Source organism: Pelobates fuscus, chromosome 10 (assembly GCF_036172605.1).
Source record: "Pelobates fuscus isolate aPelFus1 chromosome 10, aPelFus1.pri, whole genome shotgun sequence".
Taxonomy (NCBI): domain Eukaryota; kingdom Metazoa; phylum Chordata; class Amphibia; order Anura; family Pelobatidae; genus Pelobates; species Pelobates fuscus.
The window spans coordinates 84,480,339-84,502,048 of NC_086326.1; the positions used below are offsets into that span (position 1 = coordinate 84,480,339).

At 43.5% G+C, this 21,710-nt stretch overlaps 1 protein-coding gene across 6 annotated transcripts in view; it reads left to right on the plus strand.

Annotated features, from left to right (window-relative positions):
• Positions 1–21,710, plus strand: part of LRRC20 (leucine rich repeat containing 20) — a 629,937-nt gene that overhangs the window by 20,858 nt on the left and 587,369 nt on the right. The window contains exon 2 of one of the 6 annotated variants that reach the window (XM_063433584.1): positions 16,114–16,198. The exons of 4 other annotated variants lie outside the window; for them this stretch is intronic. In XM_063433584.1, coding sequence (XP_063289654.1) covers positions 16,158–16,198 — 41 coding nt within the window. In that variant the 5' untranslated portion in view covers positions 16,114–16,157. Of the gene's footprint in view, positions 1–16,113; positions 16,199–16,869; positions 16,922–21,710 lie in introns of those variants that run through there. One more of the 6 variants, XM_063433585.1, reaches the window with a different exon arrangement.

The following is a 21,710-nucleotide window of genomic DNA, read 5'->3' on the forward strand; positions in this document are numbered from 1 at the left end:
GGCCGGACTAACGTAAGTAGTACAGTATAGAATGGTCAAAGACAAGCCGAGGTCGAGGGTAACAGAAGACAGGTAAGCGAGAGACAAGCCAAAACAAGGGTAACAGAGATAAGCAGAGTAAGGTAAACAAGCCGGGTCAAAACCAAAAGGGATAATAGAATACACAAGCACTGAGTGACTAGAACAAGCTAGAACCACGACAGGGCAATGAGCTAATGAAAGAAGCTCTGTTAAATACCCTGTTCAGAGCAGTAACCACGCCTCCGAGGCGTCCTGATTGGTCCTGCAGCAATTGACTGACAGGTCGTTCCGGGGGAGTGTCCTGATGACTACTTCCTGCCTAGATGCTGTAAAAGGCAGTCACTCCCTCGCGGCCGGCCTAGCATGACCGGATAGACCGCGGGGAAGGGAGCCATCAGACCGTCTGGATGGAGGAACAGCTAAGTCTCTACCTCTTTCGGAGGTAGAGACCACAGGTACCCTGACAGTACCCCCCCTCTCAGATACGCCCACCGGGCGGAATGAACCGGGACGAGATGGGAAGCGAGAGTGATACGCCCTGCGGAGACGGGGAGCATGAACATCCTCCTGAGGTACCCAACTCCTCTCCTCAGGACCATATCCCTTCCAATCAACCAGATATTGTACTCTCCCCCGGGAGATTCGAGAATCAATAATAGAGTTAACCTCATACTCCTCCTGACCCTCCACCTGAACGGAGCGAGGAGGGGCTATTGTGGAGGAAAATCTGTTACATATGAGTGGTTTCAGCAATGAAACGTGAAACGAGTTCGGGATGCGTAAGGTATTAGGAAGAGCTAAACGATACGCAACTGGATTGATACGGGTCAGCACCCTGTAGGGTCCAATATAACGAGGAGCGAACTTCATGGAGGGCACTTTTAAACGGATGTTCCTCATGCTCAGCCATACCCTATCACCTGGAACAAAGACCGGAGCCGCCCTTCTACGTTTATCAGCGTGTTTCTTGACCAACATAGAGTTGTGCACAAGGATTTGTCGAGTTTGATCCCACAACTTCCTCAAATTGGCAACATGAACATCAACCGACGGCACCCCCTGGGAAGGAGAATCCGAAGGAAGAATAGACTGATGAAAACCATAATTCATGAAGAAGGGGCTTGAATGAGTAGAATCGCAAACGAGATTGTTGTGTGCAAACTCCGCCCAAGGAATCAAACCGACCCAGTCATCCTGGTGTTCAGAAACAAAGCATCGTAAATATTGTTCAATTTTCTGGTTGGTACGTTCAGCAGCTCTGTTAGACTGAGGATGATAGGCAGAAGAAAAGTTTAATTTAATACCAAGTTGAGAGCAGAAGGACCTCCAAAAGCGGGAAACAAATTGGGAGCCTCTGTCCGATACAATTTGAGAGGGTATCCCATGTAGGCGAAAAATCTCCTTAGCGAATATCTCTGCCAATTCGGGAGAAGACGGGAGTTTAGGCAGGGGAATGAAGTGTGCCATCTTAGTAAACCTGTCAACCACGGTGAGGATAACAGTCTGTCTTTTAGAGATAGGTAGATCGACAATAAAGTCCATGGCCAAACAGGACCATGGTTTCTCTGGAACCTCCAAGGGGTGCAGGAATCCACATGGAAGCGCATGGGGTTGTTTGGTTTTAGTACAAACTTCACATGCAGCGATGAACTCCTCAATATCCCTCCGTAAAGCAGGCCACCAGAAGTCCTTAGAGATCAACGCGTAAGTTTTGCGAATACCAGGATGTCCCGCCATCTTGCTATTATGTAAACACTGTAAAAGTTCCAGTTGAAGAGCAGGAGGAACGAAATGACGGCCCGCAGGAGTCTGTTTAGGTGCTAGATGTTGCAACTTAATGATCTTGGCCAGTAATGGAGAATGAATCCTGAGATTCGTATTAGCAATGATATTGCATTTCGGAACTATAGAAGAAAGAACTGGTTCAGGTACAGTAGAAGGTTCATATTGGCGAGATAATGCATCGGCTTTAGAGTTTTTAGAACCAGGTCTGTAAGTCAGTACATAATTGAAGTGAGTCAGGAATAAGGACCAACGAGCTTGTCTAGAGGATAAGCGCTTAGCCTCCCCAATATAGGACAAGTTTTTGTGGTCCGTCAAAATCGTAATAGGGTGTAGGGTCCCCTCCAACAAATGTCTCCACTCCTTTAAGGCTTTAATGACTGCTAACAGTTCCCTCTCCCCGATGTCATATCTGCTCTCAGGCCCAGAAAATTTCTTACAGAAGAAACAACAAGGGTGTAACGGTTTATCCACCCCTAACCTTTGAGACAGAACAGCCCCAACTGCTGTCTCAGAGGCATCGACCTCGAGCAAGAAAGGCAGAGTCGTATCAGGATGGACTAGAATGGGAGCCGAGGCAAAAAGTTCCTTGAGAGTCTTGAAAGCACCAAGAGCTTCCTTAGACCAGAACTTAGTATCAGCCCCTTGTTTGGTCATATTGGTAATAGGCGCAATGATAGAGGAGTATCCTTTAATGAAGCGCCTATAGTAGTTGGAAAAACCAATAAACCTTTGGATAGCCTTGAGTCCTTTGGGCAAGGGCCAGTCTAAAATAGATTGGAGTTTTACAGGATCCATTTTAAAACCTTCCCCAGAAATCACGTATCCAAGAAAGTCTACCTGAGACTGATCAAAACTGCACTTCTCCAATTTGCAATATAGACCATGTTGCAGCAGCTTGTGTAATACCTTTCTGACCTGTCTATGGTGAGTCTCAATCTCCTTAGAGTGTATTAGTATGTCGTCCAGGTAAACAATAACACAATCGTGCTGAAACTCCCTAAGTACCTCATTAATCAAATCTTGAAATACTGCAGGAGCATTGCATAGTCCAAATGGCATAACAGTGTATTCGTAATGGCCATACCGGGTATTGAATGCCGTCATCCATTCGTGACCTTGCTGGATTCTCACCAAATTGTAAGCCCCTCTGAGATCTAACTTGGTGAAGATTTTGGAGCCCTTAAGACGATCAAATAACTCGGTAATCAGTGGGATAGGATAGGCATTTCTGACAGTTATTTTATTCAAGCCTCGGTAATCGATACAAGGTCTCAGCGTGCCATCCTTCTTCTTAATGAAAAAGAACCCAGCCCCGACCGGAGAAGAAGACCTCCTGATGAATCCCTTTTCTAAATTCTCCCGAATATACTCCTCTAGAACCGAGTTTTCCTGAACAGACAAAGGATATACATGGCCCCTCGGAGGCATAGTGCCGGGTAGAAGCTTAATCTTACAGTCAAATGACCTGTGTGGAGGCAAAGAATCGGCATTCTTCTTGTCAAACACTGCCCTTAAGTCTAGGTAAAGGTCTGGTATTTGTCTTTCTGTGGACTGAGTAGGATTCTCCGGTATGTTAATATTAGCTAATGGAGAAACCTTGCACAAACACCGATCCTGGCAGCCCTGGCCCCACGAGAGTATCTCTCCTAACTCCCAATCGATAATAGGGTTATGTTTTTTCAACCATGGGTACCCCAGATCTATGGGAACGGAAGGAGACGAAATGAGCATAAGAGATAAATTCTCCACGTGTAGGATACCAACATTTAACTCAATGGGTATGGTCTCACGAAAGATAACAGGGTCTAGTAGTGGTCTACCATCTATGGCCTCAACGGCCAAAGGTGTCTCCGTTAGCTGGGATGGGAAATTGTTCTTACTAGCAAAGGCTTGGTCGATAAAATTCTCAGCAGCACCGGAATCTATCAATGCCATAGCCCTTACTACTTCCTTCCCCCAAGTTAAGGAAACTGGTAGCAGAAGCCTGTGATCTTTATAATTAGGAGTAGAGGACAAAATAGAAACACCCAAGGCCTGTCCTCTAGAGAGACTTAGGTGCGAGCGTTTCCCGGGCGGTTAGAACAGTTCGAGAGTAAATGACCCTTGGCTCCACAATACATACACAAACCCTCTCTTCTCCTGTGCTGTCTTTCCTCCTCAGAGAGGCGGGTATACCCTATCTGCATAGGTTCAGTAAGCAAAGATATCGTGGAGTCAGGACTTGGAAAAGCGGGAGCTAACCTAAAAGAAGGTCTCTGGTTCCTCTCTCGAGTGTTCTGTCTCTCTCTTAGACGTTCATCTATACGAGAGATGAACAAAATTAAATCCTCTAAATTCTCAGGGAGTTCTCTGGTAGCAACCTCATCAAGGATTACATCAGATAGGCCATTCAAAAATACATCCATATACGCCTGCTCATTCCACTTGATTTCTGCCGCCAGAGACCTGAACTCTAGTGCATAATCCACCAGTGTTCGGTTCTCCTGTCTCAGGCGCAACAGTAATCTGGCTGCATTAACCTTTCTACCTGGAGGGTCAAATGTTCTTCTAAAAGCAGCTACAAATGCGTTATAGTTATAAACTAATGGGTTATCGTTCTCCCATAGTGGGTTGGCCCATCTCAGAGCTTTCTCTATGAGTAGGGTGATAATAAATCCTACTTTTGCCCTATCTGTAGGATAAGAGCGAGGTTGCAATTCAAAGTGGATACTAATTTGGTTTAAAAAACCACGACACTTCTCAGGAGCCCCACCATAGCGTACTGGGGGGGTAATGCGAGAAGAAGCACCCACTGTGGCTACCTCTAGACCTGAACCGACAGGAGAAACAGTGGTATTACGTATCTCCTCTGGTGGGTTATTGGCACAAGCTAATAGAGCCTGTAGCGCAAGCGCCATCTGATCCATTCTGTGATCCATGGCTTCAAACCTAGGATCAGGAGCAGCCAGCTGACTGTTTGTACTTGCAGGATCCATTGGCCCTGTCGTAATGTCAGGATCGGGACAGGGATCCAACACGCAGAGTACAAACAGTAGCCAGATACGTATACCGGACCTTAGAATGGCCGGACTAACGTAAGTAGTACAGTATAGAATGGTCAAAGACAAGCCGAGGTCGAGGGTAACAGAAGACAGGTAAGCGAGAGACAAGCCGAAACAAGGGTAACAGAGATAAGCAGAGTAAGGTAAACAAGCCGGGTCAAAACCAAAAGGGATAATAGAATACACAAGCACTGAGTGACTAGAACAAGCTAGAACCACGACAGGGCAATGAGCTAATGAAAGAAGCTCTGTTAACCCCTTAAGGACACATGACATGTGTGACATGTCATGATTCCTTTTTATTCCAGAAGTTTGGTCCTTAAGGGGTTAAATACCCTGTTCAGAGCAGTAACCACGCCTCCGAGGCGTCCTGATTGGTCCTGCAGCAATTGACTGACAGGTCGTTCCAGGGGGGGTGTCCTGATGACTACTTCCTGCCTAGATGCTGTAAAAGGCAGTCACTCCCTCGCGGCCGGCCTAGCATGACCGGATAGACCGCGGGGAAGGGAGCCATCAGACCGTCTGGATGGAGGAACAGCTAAGTCTCTACCTCTTTCGGAGGTAGAGACCACAGGTACCCTGACATACACATACTCTGAGAGACATACTAACACAGACATACACTGGCAGACATAGTGATATATATATATATATTGTGACGAGAGCAATCTCGCCACATTGCATTGGAGAAGCCTGGTTGCCCGCCTGCTGCCTTTGGACTATGGCCCTGGGAGATTGGGCCCTTTAAAAAATGTATTCAGCCCTAACAGAGTGCATGTCACTCATTCTGGCCCTTTAAATACAGTGGGGTCATTCGGTACTTGCCCTGTGTGAGTGGTGATACCCCAGATACCTATGCCATGGAGCCCATTCATATAATGAAAGACTATGGGAAAGACTTTAGCTCCATGGCAATTGAACTGTATGTGTGTGGTCTGAGCGCCATTCTATAATATGCGCTCAGACCTAAGCTATCTGGGGATATGTTGCATATGTTGCATGTCTTTATTTTATGAAGTAAATGTAACCTTGTGTATTTTATTGTATTTTATGTCTTTTTGCAACCATGTGCTCAATGGAGTCTGCCTCTATCCCTGGATATAATTGGATTATTTTCCCATTGTCTCCAGGAAAGAGGGCTCTGTAAAACCGGTCTGAGCCAGATAGCCATGTGCCAGCCAGGGCCCTAAAGATATTTTACTAACTTTTGAACCCCTGGTCTGATTCATGCCATTTTTTAATATGTTGTTCCCCTGAATGGATTGATTATGAATATATATATATATATATATATATATATATATATATATATATTTATGTGAATGTGATGTATGGTTTTAAATTTATGAAAGTTGGGTAGAAAGTATGTTTAACTGTATGTATAATTGAGTTTCCTCTCAGGATAAGGGGAGGGAATATGTGGGATGTAACTGATATGTGATTGGTTGTTTTATACCTCCCTGTGGGTGGTCCTGTATTTGAAAAGACTGTAATAAAAACCAGGCTGGGTGTGCCAGCACCTCAGACCACTGCTTGACCCTCAACACGGAGCCTTGTCTCGTTCTTGGGGGGGATTCACTGTATGCTGTTGGAGACTGATTGCCAGGAGTGTAAGCTGATGTATGCTTTTCCTGTTCGTCTGCTAGCAGCTATTCGTGAGGTTCCAGTTTGGAGTTCTATTTTGTATCCAGTTCGGGAGTTTGGTGTTCTGCAGTAGCTGTGCCTGTATCTCAGAAAGGGGCATATCGCCTAAACGGATTTTAACCCCTTGTCTGCTGAAACGGTCCGTTACATATATTGGAAGGCATGGCCTGAAGTTGTGGGAGGGGCTATAGACCTACATAAGGGACTCCCCCTTTCCCTGCTTACCTTTGTGGGTCAGACGAATAGCACTTCCAGGTCATACAAGACGCCATTTTGATTTCACCTTTGCTCCATGAGGTCTCATACTCCAAGCTGTGTCCAGGAATCCTGCTGCAGGGCTTTCCGTTAATCCAGTGGCTTTCTTTCCAGTCAGCATCACATTTGGTGCCTCAGGGACTCTCAAACCGTAAGTTGACCCACCTGTCGCGCCAGGATTAGTTCCCACGGCGTTCAGCACAGCACGGGTCCTCACTTTACGGTTTCCTTTCGTGTAGCACGGTTATTTCATTACCTAATACTCACCTAGCTGTTCATGTAAAATCTGTTGTTTAAAATCTGTTGGGTTAAAAATCATCTGTGTGGTTAAAACTTCAAACGAAATAAATTTTTTTGCCTACACACTGTCCCCTACCGGTCTTTGGGTGTACTACAGGCTTCTTAGACATTATCGCATTTCATGTACAAACCAACGAACCACTGCATTTTTCCCCACATACTGACCCCTACCGGTCATTCGGTATACTACAGGCTTCTCAGACATTATTGCATTTCATGTACAAACCAACTAACTACTGCATTTTCGCCTACACACTGACCCCTATCGGTCATTTCGGTGTACTACAGGCTTCTTAGACGTTGTTTGCATTTTCATATATAAACCACAAAATTTTCACCTACACACTGACCCCTACTGGTCATTCGGTGTACTACAGGCTTCTCAGACATTATTGCATTTCATGTACAAACCAACGAACCACTGCATTTTCACCTACACACTGACCCCCATCGGTCATTTGGTGTACTACAGGCTTCTTAGACGTTTTTCATTTTCATGTACAAACCAATAAACTATGGCATTTTCACCTACACACTGACCCCTACCGGTCATTTCAGTGTACTACAAGCTTCTCAGATATTATTGCATTTCATGTACAAACCAACGAACCACTGCATTTGCGCCTACACACTGACCCCTACCGGTCATTCGGTGTACTACAGGCTTCTCAGACATTATTGCATTTCATGTACAAACCAACGAACCACTGCATTTGCGCCTACACACTGACCCCCATCGGTCATTCGGTGTACTACAGGCTTCTCAGACATTATTGCATTTCATGTACAAACCAACTAACTACTGCATTTTCGCCTACACACTGACCTCTATCGGTCATTTCGGTGTACTACAGGCTTCTTAGACGTTGTTTGCATTTTCATGTATAAACCACTAAATTTTCACTTACACACTGACCCCTACCGGTCATTCAGCTTCTCAGACATTATTGCATTTCATGTACAAACCACCGAATTTTCACCTACACACTGACCCCTACCGGTCATTCAGTGTACTACAGGCTTCACAGATATTATTGCATTTCATGTACAAACCAACGAACCACGGCATTTGCGCCTACACACTGACCCCTACCGGTCATTCAGTGTACTACAGGCTTCTCAGACATCATTGCATTTCATGTACAAACCAATAAACCACTGCATTTTTATCTACACACTGACCCCTACCGGTCATTCGGTGTACTACAGGCTTTTCAGACATTATTGCATTTCATGTAGAAACAAACGAACCACTGCATTTTCGCCTACATGCTGACACCTACTGGTCAATCGGTATACTACAGGCTTCTCAGAGTTTATTTCACTTCATAAGCAAACAAACTAACTACAGCATTTTCGCTTTTATACTGACTCCTACGGAATATTTGCATGGTTGCACGCTTAAAATATAAGTCCTTCCTATTACGTACTTTCACACATTAGGTTATTCAGCAGCCGGTCATGGTTCACTACACTCATGTTTCCGGGTACAGTTGTATTCCATATCACAGATGATATAACACTCCTGACAAGTTAATTTCCTTCAAACAGGGGCATTAACAAGCATACAATAAACATTGGGACGGAGCACTTTGCTATATTAAACATGCATAACACACATATGGGTATACGCTTTTAAATGTCTATATTCAATTCTCATACATTGTTTTACCCGTCCGGGACACAGGTATTAATAACCCTTACGACCAGTAAGGGTATCTAATCATACTACCAGGTATATACACCTGCTCATGTGGTATTTACATACATTTTCTGTTTTCCCCTGGATACATCCTTAGCGTACTGGCAATTAGGGACTATAGGTTTCCAATAGGTATTCTCCTTTCTTGGCATCTTCGCCTGTCGTATAGTGGTCCCGCGAGGCCAACACCCCGCCTCAACGTTTGGAGGCAAACACCCATCGGGCCACTCGTGAGCTAGCCGCCTCGCATGGTATATAGAGAGGGCCTCACCTGTCACTCCCCTCCCCTTTTTCTGGTTACAGTCACCGAGAGGCCAACATCCTGCCATTACGTTGGTGGCCACAAAATTCCCTCGCGCCATTGCATAGATAGAGCCTCTCAAGCCACTTGGCAACTAGCAGGGCCTCACCTGTCACAAAACAAAGGATTAATTGTTTCGCCATGCGGCTTTAGCTAGCAAGCCAGTACTAGCACACTGTGGGTTCATATAATAATGGTTATCTTTATCTTTCACTTGGAGAGGATGTTGCTAGTCCCACACGACAATTTTGTCCCAACACAGCGGACGATCACGTTTCAGGCTTCAAGCTCTAGCACCTCAGAACTACCAGAGACAATTGGGTCATCTCATTCTCTTTGGCAAATCCCAGATTTGCAACAATTTCCATGTTGGCACAAGTTGTTTCAGTGCATGCAGACTGGCAGGTATGTTCCCAATACGTCAGGACTCAGGGCACATGAAACCATGTGTCCCAATAAATGTACCCTGAACATTACTTCACGCCTGTAAACATTATGCATTTCCAGTACTTTCTAACTCCTCACCCTTCCAGACATTTAGTTGATTTCCTAATCTCCGATTTTTAAAGGCCTTCCAGACAGGTATTGCCATATACTTTTGGGGAAATCTAGAATGCCCTAACTTGCAGTCATCACAGCAGCATCCAACAGCTAGCAATACACTCATGGCCCAAGAATGGCAGATTTCTACCTGGGCCTCTCCGATCTACACCATTTACCGCGTGGCGCAATCCCATTGGGATTGTCACAGGGAATCTTCCCTCACACTGTAACTGATCATAGACTTATCTGCACCTCACGCCTCGGCTACCCCAAGTCTCAACTCCCTCATACCCTTCCGAGGAGTCTTCATTACAGTATGCCACCATTGTTCATACCATTACAGCTATCACTCAAGCAGCGGGGGAAGCCTGGTCAAGTAAAACTGATATCACAACGCATTTCAGACTGCCATCATCCACCCTACACTGGCACTTACAGGGCATTTATGGGCAGCAGTCATATATTTCTTCACCTGCTTAACTTTCGGGTCAAGAGCAGCCACAATCTTAAATATATTCGTAGAACTATTTGTTGGTTGTGGTTAAACATATCCAGATGCCCCACAGTCATACACTCCCGAGATGTTTTCTTGTTGGTCAAAAGGAACGCCTTTCCCTCTAGAAGCTTCAAGGAAGCCATTAGTATGTCTGAACACTTGGGGGTCCCAGTATTCCCTAAGGTCACAGAAGACCCAGACACTATCATTACATTCCTGGGCATACAACTTGACTTGGCATCCTTGCCAACAAATTACCACGTGAGAAATGGGAACAGTTGCTACAACACCAATTACCAAATCCTGCTTGGTATTCGCAACCGCATGGAACTACAATCCCTGCCAGGTTCCTTAAAATTTGCCATCCGCATCATACCGCAGGCTGCGCTTTCATCTCAGACCACTTTGCTTTTTCCACACTCCCGCATGATGATCAGGGGCTGTCCCTAGACAACCAAGCCACGGCAGGCCTAACCACATGTAATGGTAAACTACTGTGACAGCTGCCATGGCAGGGGGTCATTTATGGTCAAGGTCATGGATTACATGAACCTCGCCAACATAGCCGGGCTCTGACTAAACTGGCCTTGTCCACCAGCACTCAAAACACTTGCTACAGGGTTTCCACTTATACAATACGTTTCATGTCGGACCATGACTTAGATAGCTGGTTTGAGGTTTCACCATTTATGGCATTCACTTCTTTTGCCACCTTAAGTTAAAAATTCTCGCACAACACGGTTAAACTTTATCTCACGGACATTCAACACTATACGTATTTCTCCTTCCCAAACAACAAAGGTTCCTATCCTCCTACCCCATCCATACCTTACTTAGAGACATAGCCAAGCGGACGTTCCCGCTACAACTAAATACTGGCCATAGACCTACAATGTTCAAACCATATCAGAACCACTCGACCCTGCACCTTCCGAACCATGCACCAATGCAGTCATCAAACTGCTACCTATCTAGCCTTTAACTGCTTTCTCAAGGTATGACTCACTATCAGCTGCAAACATCAGAAACAAGAGTGCCTGTTGACCACTTATTGTTCTAAAACACACAATACCACTATGCCCGGTCCCTTCCTAAAACTAAGACGAGTCAGATGTGCATATAACCTACTATCTTACAAGCAATGCTGGGTGCCCGGTTTAAGGTACTGGTTACGTTCTTGGGCACGCCACCATATGTACCACTGAACCATTACTGTCACTGTACAATACTGTCCTTACCACAGGTAAGTTCATGCACTATATAGCCAAGATATCCCCGCACACGTTAAAGACACGGGGCCGCTTGGAATCATAGGCTTATGCGACTTACATACCACAGCCGATTCAGGAATTAGGAAGCTTTCATTAAAATGTCTACCTGATGGTTAACAAATGCACTATGATCCTGTATAATGTTTTGCATTAATATTTCTCTTTTTGCCCACTTTTTACCGGCCTACAGCATACGTCGGTTTCGGCACACCTCAACCGATTATTCCTAAAGCTACATCGCTACAACCATCTTATTCTATATCATATGAGAATGCCCCGAACACAAATATATATATATATATATATATATATATATATATATATATACACACTAACACAGATACTTACATAGACCTACTGACTGAGGCTGTTGGGAGTTGGGGTTTGGCTCTCTCTGCCCAGCCCCCCTCTTCCCTGCCTCCTTCATTTTTCTCATGCAGCTCCTCTTCTCTTTTGTGGGAGGAAGTGACTCACGTCATCATGTCCTTCCAGGATGCCTGTGACGAAGTTCCCTTTGCCACTTTGTCCTGGAGAGGCCTGCTTGCCTGCCTCCTCCCCTGCGGCTATGGCCCCGGGGAGATTGTACCCTCTTAATGCAGCATTTGGACATATTGTATGCTGTGTATGGCCCTTTAAGAACCGTTGGTGGGCACATTGTGACTTTGGAGAACAATGCCCCTTTAAGACTATGGCCCCTGGAAGATTTTGCCTGTTAAAGACTGTTTTAGCAGATTGGATTTTAAAAGACTCTTGCCGCCCCTTTAAATTGTATTGGAGCAGTTCTGCAGCTTTAAATTGGCACTTCAGATGCAGCCAAAGTGCCGAAGTAGTCAAGTGGCCTCCATTCGACAAACGAACACGTGGCGGCGGCCATCTTTGTTCATTCGAACGAGGTCAGCGGTATGTGTAGCCAAATCCATGGAACTGAAATCAGCTACACATTTCAATGAACACCGCTGACCCTTACCTTCTCCTGCACTGAGTTTTCAGCCACAGAGACTGTCCCGTTCGAAGATTCGAACGCATGTTCGAATGGGACGTAGTCATTTTTTCAGTGTGAAATTGACCGGTCACAAAGGACTTCCGACTAACTTTTTAACTAATTGAAGGATCTGCATGATTTTTGAGTATGTTCATATTTCAAGTATGCTGATTAATAATATGTGAAGATTGGATGTGTGGTTTTAAAGTTACAGTACATGTATAAAAACTGTATTTTTCCTGCTTGTGATAATTATGTTAACCTATTGTGTACCATAATTATATCACAGGCAGAGGGGAGGATTTTGTGTATAATTGCTGGGAGTGTTTTCTGTAATGTACATGTGTTATTGGTTGTTTTGTAAAACCCTGTGGGTGGTCCTATGTAGGGAAAACCTGCATAAAAGAAGGCCCTTTGGTGCCAAGTAAATGAGATCCTGTTTGACCCTCAATACATAGCCTTGTCTCGTTATTGGAGGGAGCTGCTATAATCACACTGGAGATTTCTATGCTCTGCATACTCTCTTGAGCTTGAATCACTTAGCTCTTTTAAGAGCTTGTTCCTGATACGCTCTCCTGGAGGAGAGGTCTTCCCCACACGGTCCTGGAGGACAGAAGCTGATCCAGGGTGGACGGAAGACGGCGAGGCTCCAGTTAAGCTACGGCGGTTGTGGAGTCTGCGGTGGTTGTGGTGTCCAGTGCGGTACTTGTGGTCCTCGGCGCAAGCTAGGAAGCGTCTATTAACGGAAGGTTCCGTTACAATGCCGAAAAGCAAGGGGCTCGGTCGCGCTGTTAAAGGGCCATGGCGTGCACCGGGGGCTCCTGCTTCCAAAGGCCCACTGGAAGGCCCTTTGTGCATGGGCCACCCGATGGGCCTCCTTAATATGCGGTAGCCCCTTTGCATCAGCAGGCCATTTGGAAGATAATTTGGACACTATAGTCATCTGAACAACTTTAGGTTAATGAAGCAGTTTTGGTGTATAGAACATGCCCCTGCAGCCTCACTGATCAATCCTCTGCCATTTAGGAGTTAAATCCCCTTGTTTATGAACTCTAGTCACACCTCCCTGCCTTTCATAAACACTTCCTGTAAAGAGAGCCCTATTTAGGCTTTCTTTATTGCAAGTTCTGTTTAATTAAGATTTTCTTATTCCCTGCTATGTTAATAGCTTGCTAGACCCTGCAAGAGCCTCCTGTATGTGATTAAACTTCAATTTAGAGATTGAGATACAATTATTTAAGGTAAATTACATCTGTTTGAAAGTGAAATCAGTTTTTATTTTCATGCAGGCTCTGTCAATCATAGCCAGGGGAGGTGTGGCTAGGGCTGCATAAACAGAAACAAAGTGATTTAACTCCTAAATGACAGTGAATTGCGCAGTGAAATTGCAGGGGAATGATCTATACACTAAAACTGCTTTATTTAGTTAAAGTAATTTAGGTGACTATAGTGTTCCTTTAAGATTGGAGGGTGCCAGGACACCTGGGCTGTTTGCCCTGCATTAAAGATGGCCCTGACTATATGCACATAAAGTGTGGGTATTTTTTGTCTTTTATTTGACCTATGCATGTAAGGCTTTTGGGCTGCTGTATCTTTTTTTGAAGAAGGCTGGAAGAAAGGAGATTTCATTTAAGTTTATTTTAAGTAAGAGCAATAAGGACATGGAATTATCTGCCTGAAGAGGAAGTTTTATAAGTCCATATAGGTGTTTAAACAGCAATGTGATAAATACTTGCAAAAACATAACATACATACACGGGTGTACTTTCTAATTAGTGGGGTAACAGCTGCTTGATCCAAGGAGATATCTGACTGGTATTTTGGTGTCAAGAAGGATTTTTTTCCTAGATTGTTGCAAAATTGGAAGCGCTTCAGACTAAGTTTTTTGCCTTCTTTTGGATCAACAGCAAAAACATATGTGAGGAAGGCTGAACTTGATGGACGCAAGTCTCTCTTCAGCTATGCAACTATGTAACTATGTAAGCCGACAATCGGAATAGAATTTGTGCTTTCAGAGTCCCAAAAATACTCTGTTAATAAAGGGATGTCCCCAGGCTTATCCTGGTTCATGCCGTAACAGCAATTGTGTGAGTGGTCTTAATTTCCTAAGCTTACGGGGGGTGTTTGATGCAAGATCTTGCTATAATTGTATCTGTTTTTTTTTTTTTTTTTAGTTGTAGTTGTGTGTCTCCACCATCATGCTTTCTTTTATATGGTAGACGTGCATTCGCACTATGACATCATTTGGTAGAGTTTGGTGATCAAAGGGCTTGGTGTGCCCGATCCATTAACAAATCCACAGTGGAGGCATCTGGTAGTAGGCCTCTGAATACTTCAGTAAGTGTGTTCTGCAGCAGGTCGAGGGACACTGACTCTGGAAGGTCACAAATCTGAATATTGTTCCAGTGTGATCTATTGCTTAAGTCTCCCTGATTATCTCGATTATCTTTGAGAGTATGGATCTGATGTTGGAGATCTTGCAGGAGGGAATCATGAGTGTTCACTACTCCAATGACCTCGTCCGTTTTGTTCTCCACCTCGTAGGTATGTATGGTGAAGTCTTCTAGGCCGTCCTTTAGGGCTTTGAGGCGTTTCTCTGCAACTCCTCTGTCATGTAGTATACTTGAACTCTCTCAGGAATCCTTGCATGTCTTGGAAGGTAAGTGGCAAGTTGGGGTTTCCGGATCACGGTTTGTAACTCGCTTATAAGAATTGCCATTCTAGTCGAAATTTGTCCACTTCCACCTGATTGTCCATATGGAAAAAATACATTGTTTAGTGAATTAGTTTTAGTAAGCTTAAACTAAGACTTATTTTGTTTGGCAAAATTTGAAATGCATAATTTGTAAACACACGAAAACCTCTACCCACAAACATTGTAATTAACATCATACCTCACATTTGAGCAACAGGAAGGGGGTTGTATGCTTGCGGTCTCCATATTAGAGGATTTGCATGTGATGCAGCTCTAATTATGTATAGCTGTTTTCCGTAATGTAGCAACATCCTCTGACCCCTCCCACTCCAACCATGCTAAAAAAATTTACCTCCCGTTCGACAAAGAGTAACATTTCTTATTGAGATTATATATATATATCTCAAATAATATTATTCAGACTTCATACCCCACCTTGTTGCTTACTGTTTACTTTTATTGATTAGTGGCACAATTTGGAGAGCATTAACTTGTCAGCAAATTAAAAGCAACCAAATAGAGGGGACTTGTGTCTGAGATCTGGAAAGGTTTCTGAGAGTCAGAAAGTAAGTCTTGTAAACACTGAGAATTTATGGCAGTAACATAAGGAATGCAGACCAACTAATTGAAAATAAGATTCGTTGCCACCGATTTTTCTTTTCCTTTTTTTTTTTAAATTAAATTTTTATATATATTTTTAAATTGTATCTATTAGTTGTTGCAGCTCTACACTACACATCACACTTAAACATATATCAAATGTACAGCCGCATCAGGCATTATGATACTGATTAATACATAATCATCTAAGAAGCAAAGTTTTGGGGTGATACACATGAGTGAGAAGTCAGTGGGATGATGTGTCTGGTGTAGACAACAGGATGTGTGCATGTGGGATACTACTGCTAGGACATTTTTATGAGAGGGAGCACTTTTACTCATACATGCTGTGATATGCAATTGTGTGTCAGTCAAATAAATTTATTATGATCATGAGAATTAATCGTGAATTACGCTGCATGAATATACAAAGTAGAGATCTAATTATTTTTTTCTTTATCATGTGCCATACCTTAGGACCTGCAGTAGCAGCTGACCTGACTTTTTTCCCCCCAAGTATAATGGCAGATGATTCTACTTTGGACCCACATGCCACCAACGGGTTGGTACACGTCTTCTTGGAGCATAAATTTCTCCTTGCATCTTTGTGTTACTAATGAATGGAAAGCTGCAGCTGACCATTTAACATTATGAGCATGGCTGACAAATAATTGATGAGTCAGTAATGTAAAAAAAAATGTATAAAAAATGTTTTATGTGGCTGTCCAAGGTTTTAACATCTGATCTTCCATGTGACTGCACCAGTTAGAAATCTTCATCTTTTTGTCTCCGTTTTCTTATCTTTCCATCTCCTCACCTCTTCATACCACTGCCTTTCGTCTCTTCGTTATCCTATCCATTGTCTGCCCATCTTTTTTTTTTTTGCCTCCTTTTTGTCTTTTCTCTCATTCCTATCATTGTCTTACTGTTGTAGTCTAGGGACTTACTGGCATGGAAGGAAAATAAACCTGATTTTCCTACCAAGTCTACTACAGCAGTTCCTGTGTGTGGTGGCATGTGATATTTGATGTTCTCCCTTAGCACGTTTGTATAAGGCAGTGCCTCTGTTTTACTATTTAATTTTTGTATTTCCTTCGTACACCCCTTTCTTTCTTGCAGCCAGTGCACATGGTATTATACAGAACTCCGTTCAGACATTATGTAATCTAATTGTGCATAATGCAACAATACACAGACACTCCAGGGGGTAGTTAGTGATGTGTGTAGTTGGAAAATGCTGCAGTCATTGCATGTCTGGAAATTGGGACTTCTACCAATGGAAAAGGTAAGCAACTGAAATAATACCATTGACATCTAAGAGATAGGAATTAGGAGGGGGCGGGGCCAAGCCAGCGAACTGAGCAGACGTGTGTAAACTGGGCTCCTGCCTTGCTTATCGCTACCACACAGATACCTGCTAAAATCAAGAAACCAAGCAAACCGGGGTACACTCCCTACAACAGGGGTGACCCGGGGATCAGCCCGATATCTGTCACGAGCGAATTGGTGACCGGGAACCCAAGGTGGAGAGCTGCGGCCTACTGATGGCAGGACCGGGGAGAGACGGCCGCTCTCCTCGCCCAAGCGGTAGAGACACAGACCCACCGATGCCCTGCTCCCCCCCCTGGACCGGCGGGGGTCATCCCGGTGCAGCCCTGAGGGGCAACCTCTCTGCCCGGACTCCAGGGGTGGAACCCAGCGAGCAGCAAGAAACGGCGCAGCCAGGCAAGATGGCCGATGCCACGCGTGCTCGAAGCACAAGGAAAACAGACCTCGAAGCCAAAATAGATGAGCTGTTCGCCAGGTTTTGGAGGAAGATAGCAATCCGGGAACAACAGGCTACAACACACAATCTGGCAACCCAACCTGACAGCAAACTAAAGGGCCCCTGCCACAGCCGCGCTGACAAGCACCTGACGACATCCCATAGACGGGGCCGCAGACGGAGGCCTCTCCAGCACGCACGCAAACACCCACGACCGAGCCACATGGCAAGGCCAGCTCGAATGGGCCCAAGGGCCCCCACTAGACCCGGCACACGGCTGAGAACCACGACGCAACCTCCAGCCAGCGGGCCGACCTCACAGCACCGAGCACAGCCACCGCCAAAGAGAGCCACAGTGACCCAAACAAAGAGAACACCCACCGTCAATACCGGCACAGTTATTCATGGCGACAGGCGGCTGAGAACACCAATTACATCCACACAGTCCCACCTTGCTCGATACCAGCAGGACTCTCAAGCGCCCGCAAAGTCCTCTCCCAAGCGAGGTATGGGCTGACAGAGCACCCATACTCCTGTCAGGTGCAGAGGCACCTAAATAGAGCCTCTGCCGCTCAGGACGCTACCCAGACCCTACAACAGCCTCCACAACCGAGCTGGACTTGACGCTTGAGTAACCCTCACTGTTTGCATATGTTTTCGTTCCCATGCTTCTCCCTTCAATACCTTACTTTGTTTTCTCCCAATAATAACCTCCCTATTGTACCATTTTAACCCCTTAAGACCGGAGGGCGTACTATTACGTCCTTTTAAAAGCGGCTCTAAACGCCGCCGGACGTAATAGTACGCCCTCCGGTTTTTAGTAACTTACCCGGTCGCTGGCGGTCCCACGACGGCGATCGCGGTTCGGGGGACTCCCAGGGAGCCCCCCGCGGCACGTCCGCCCTCCAGGAGCCCTCCCGGCTATGTGAGAGTAAGGTCCTTGCGAGGACCTCACAATCACATGGCCGGTATAGCTGCCTGCTGCATTGCCAGCAGGGGGACCAACTGTAATGACAGTTGGTCCCCCTGCTGGCTGAAAATCAAATAAAAAAATGTTAAAACAGTGTAAAAATAAATAAATTATATACTTAGATCATATATATATATTATATATATATGATCTAAGTATATATATACACATATACACACATACACATACACCGTCTAGGTGTATTTTAATATTAATATATATATAATTATATATATATATTAATATCAAATTACACGTAGACTGATACTGATTAAATATATATATAATTATTGTTATATATATATTTATAAATAATATAAAAAAAATAATATGTAAATACGTAAAAAAATTAAATAAAAAAAATAATTAAAAATAAAATATTAAAAAATATATAGATGTGTTTTATTTCGTTCTAACTGTATTCTGATATTAATATATATATATTTATATCAAAATACACTTATAACGAAATAATATATATATCTATATACATAAATATATACGTATATATCACTATATATACCTATATATAAATAAAAATATTAAAAAAAAAAAATATATATATATACGTATATATACACATATGTATATATATACATATATTAATTCTACACATATATTTATGTAATAATTTTACATAATTAGGTATCCTAATTAATTACAATTAGCGGGACCTGCCTGACCACCCATGCCGAAAGTATAGGGAATTTAATTTGCTAGCACTATATTTAACCCTATAACTTTCCAAGACACCATAAAACCTGTACATGGGGGGTACTGTTTTACTCGGGACACTTCGCTGAACACAAATATTAGTGTTTCAAAACAGTAAAATGTATTACAACCATGATATCGCCAGTAAAAGTGACGTTTTTTGCATTTTTCGCGCACAAACAGCACTTACAGGGACGATATTATTGCTGCAATACTTTTTACTGTTTTGAAACACAAATATTTGTGTTCAGCGAAGTCTCCTGAGTACAACAGTACCCCTCATGTACAGGTTTTATGGTGTTTTCAAAAATTACAGCGTCAAATATAAGGCTTGTGTTTAATTTTTTTCACATTAAAATTCGCCAGATTGCTTACGTTGCCTTTATGACCCTATGGTAGCCCAAGAATGAAAATTACCCCTATGATGGCATACCATTTGCAATAGTAGACAACCAAAGGTATTGCAAATGGGGTATGTCCAGTCTTTTTTAGTAGCCACTTAGTCACAAACACTGGCCAAAATTGGCGTTTTTTGCATTTTTCACACACAAACAAATACAAACGCTAACTTTGGCCAGTGTTTGTGACCAAATGGCTACTAAAAAAGACTGGACATCGCTTATTTGCAATACCTTGGGTCGTCTACTATTGCAAATGGTATGCCATTATGGGTGTAAATTTATTTCCTGGGCTACTATACAGTCTCAAAGGCAACGTAACCAATCTGGCGAATTTCAATTTCAAATGTAACACGCTATATTTGACCCTGTAACTTCCCAAAACACCATAAAACCTGTACATAGGGGGTACTGTTTTACACGTGAGACTTTGCTGAATACAAATATGTGTATTTTATTGCAGTAAAAGCAAACAGTATTATGACATTGACAGTTAAAATGTCATGAAGAACGAAAAAAATAAAAAAAAATCGTATTTTCTCCCATTTTTTTCATATTAAATTATGTTTCATAGCTAAATATTTGATATTAAATGAAAGCCCTGTTTCCCCTGAATAAAATGATATATAATAAGGGGGGGTGCATTTAATATGAAAGAGGTGAATTACGGTTGGACAGACATATAGCGCAAATGCCAGGTTTTGTTTACGTTTTGTTTCGTTCACAACTTGTACATTTGGCTGCGGTGTTAAGGGGTTAAGTTCACCACACGAGGCCATGTCTCCATGAGGCCTGTTGCCTGCCACTCACATACTTATTCTATAATCGACAACAAGCATACTCGTTACCAAGCTTGTATAGTAACGTTCTAAATGCTACCCGCTAAGTAAATGCTGTAATGCAAAGAATCAGCATACCTCACGCAAACCAGTACACCAGACACACTAGTCTAGCCTATCGTACTAAATATGTTTTCTCACCTTCATAACTCTATCAACATGACTAGGATTCTGACCCGCTTAGCCACATCAACCCGTCGAATGTGTGACCTAGACATGCTTTGCTTAGCTTGTAACCTACCCTGTTTAACAAAAAATGTGCAGAATACTAAAATGCCTTATAACTTGTAAGCGTACAATTAACTGCCTGACCAGTGCTTTGCGTATTCTGTTCTGTTACACATAATATGCAGATACTAAGATGTAAGCAACTTTTCTTTTTCCTAAAAATGTGCTATGACCTTACATGCCAGACATTTGTAATACCGATGTTTATGAGGCTGGCAATAGTTGTTGTGGCATTGCCATCCTGTTTGTACAACCTATGCACAAATAAAATAAAGAATTGAAAAAAAAAAAAAAAGAGATAGGAATTAGGAAGTCTAGGGGATTATATGTCAATAAAACATACATCTTACATCTTATCCCATCCAAATATTATTCTCCCTACGCTCCCTGTGTGGGGAGGTGGGGGCACACTTGCTTCATACTGTCTTTTCTGCAGTGAATACAAATCAAAATACTGTTTCTTGTTTTGTAGTGGTAGCTGTGACAAAATACCACCAGAATGTGGGTATACCATCTCAGATCCTCGCTTAGGCTAGGGTCATGCTATATTTTACCCAGTTAGTCTTGGTGCGCAGGCTCTTCTGCCTTTGCCTTCTCCTTCCAGGCAGGTATCGACCCCTCTGCCTCCTCATCCCAGGCAGGTATCGACCCCTCTGCCTCCTCATCCCAGGCAGGTATCGACCCCTCTGCCTCCTCATTCCAGGCAGGTATCGACCCCTCTGCCTCCTCATTCCAGGCAGATATCGACCCCTCTGTCTCCTCCTTCCAGGCAGGTATTGACCCCTCTGCCCGTGCCTCCTCCTTCCATGCAGGATTCGACCCCGACTTGCGTCTCTCAGGCCTAGCTTTCTTAATATGTTCCTGTGCCAATGTACTAGTGCATCCAGCAAGCAGGTTCTAAAACGGTGGCCTGTCTGGTTTGTTTGGGGATTCCAGTAGCACACCGTTCCAAACAGAATTGCCACATAATACTTTTAGTTTGGACAAGGACTAGCCTTTGGTGACTTGACCTTAAATTGTGGGGAAAACCATTTAAAATACAAATATAAGGAACATTAGAGAACAAGAAATTCATATATCAATTATATAATACAAGAATCTCTTTTAAACCCAATAAAAAGCAAAAAATATATACATTGTACTGATTGTTTGGTTTCACT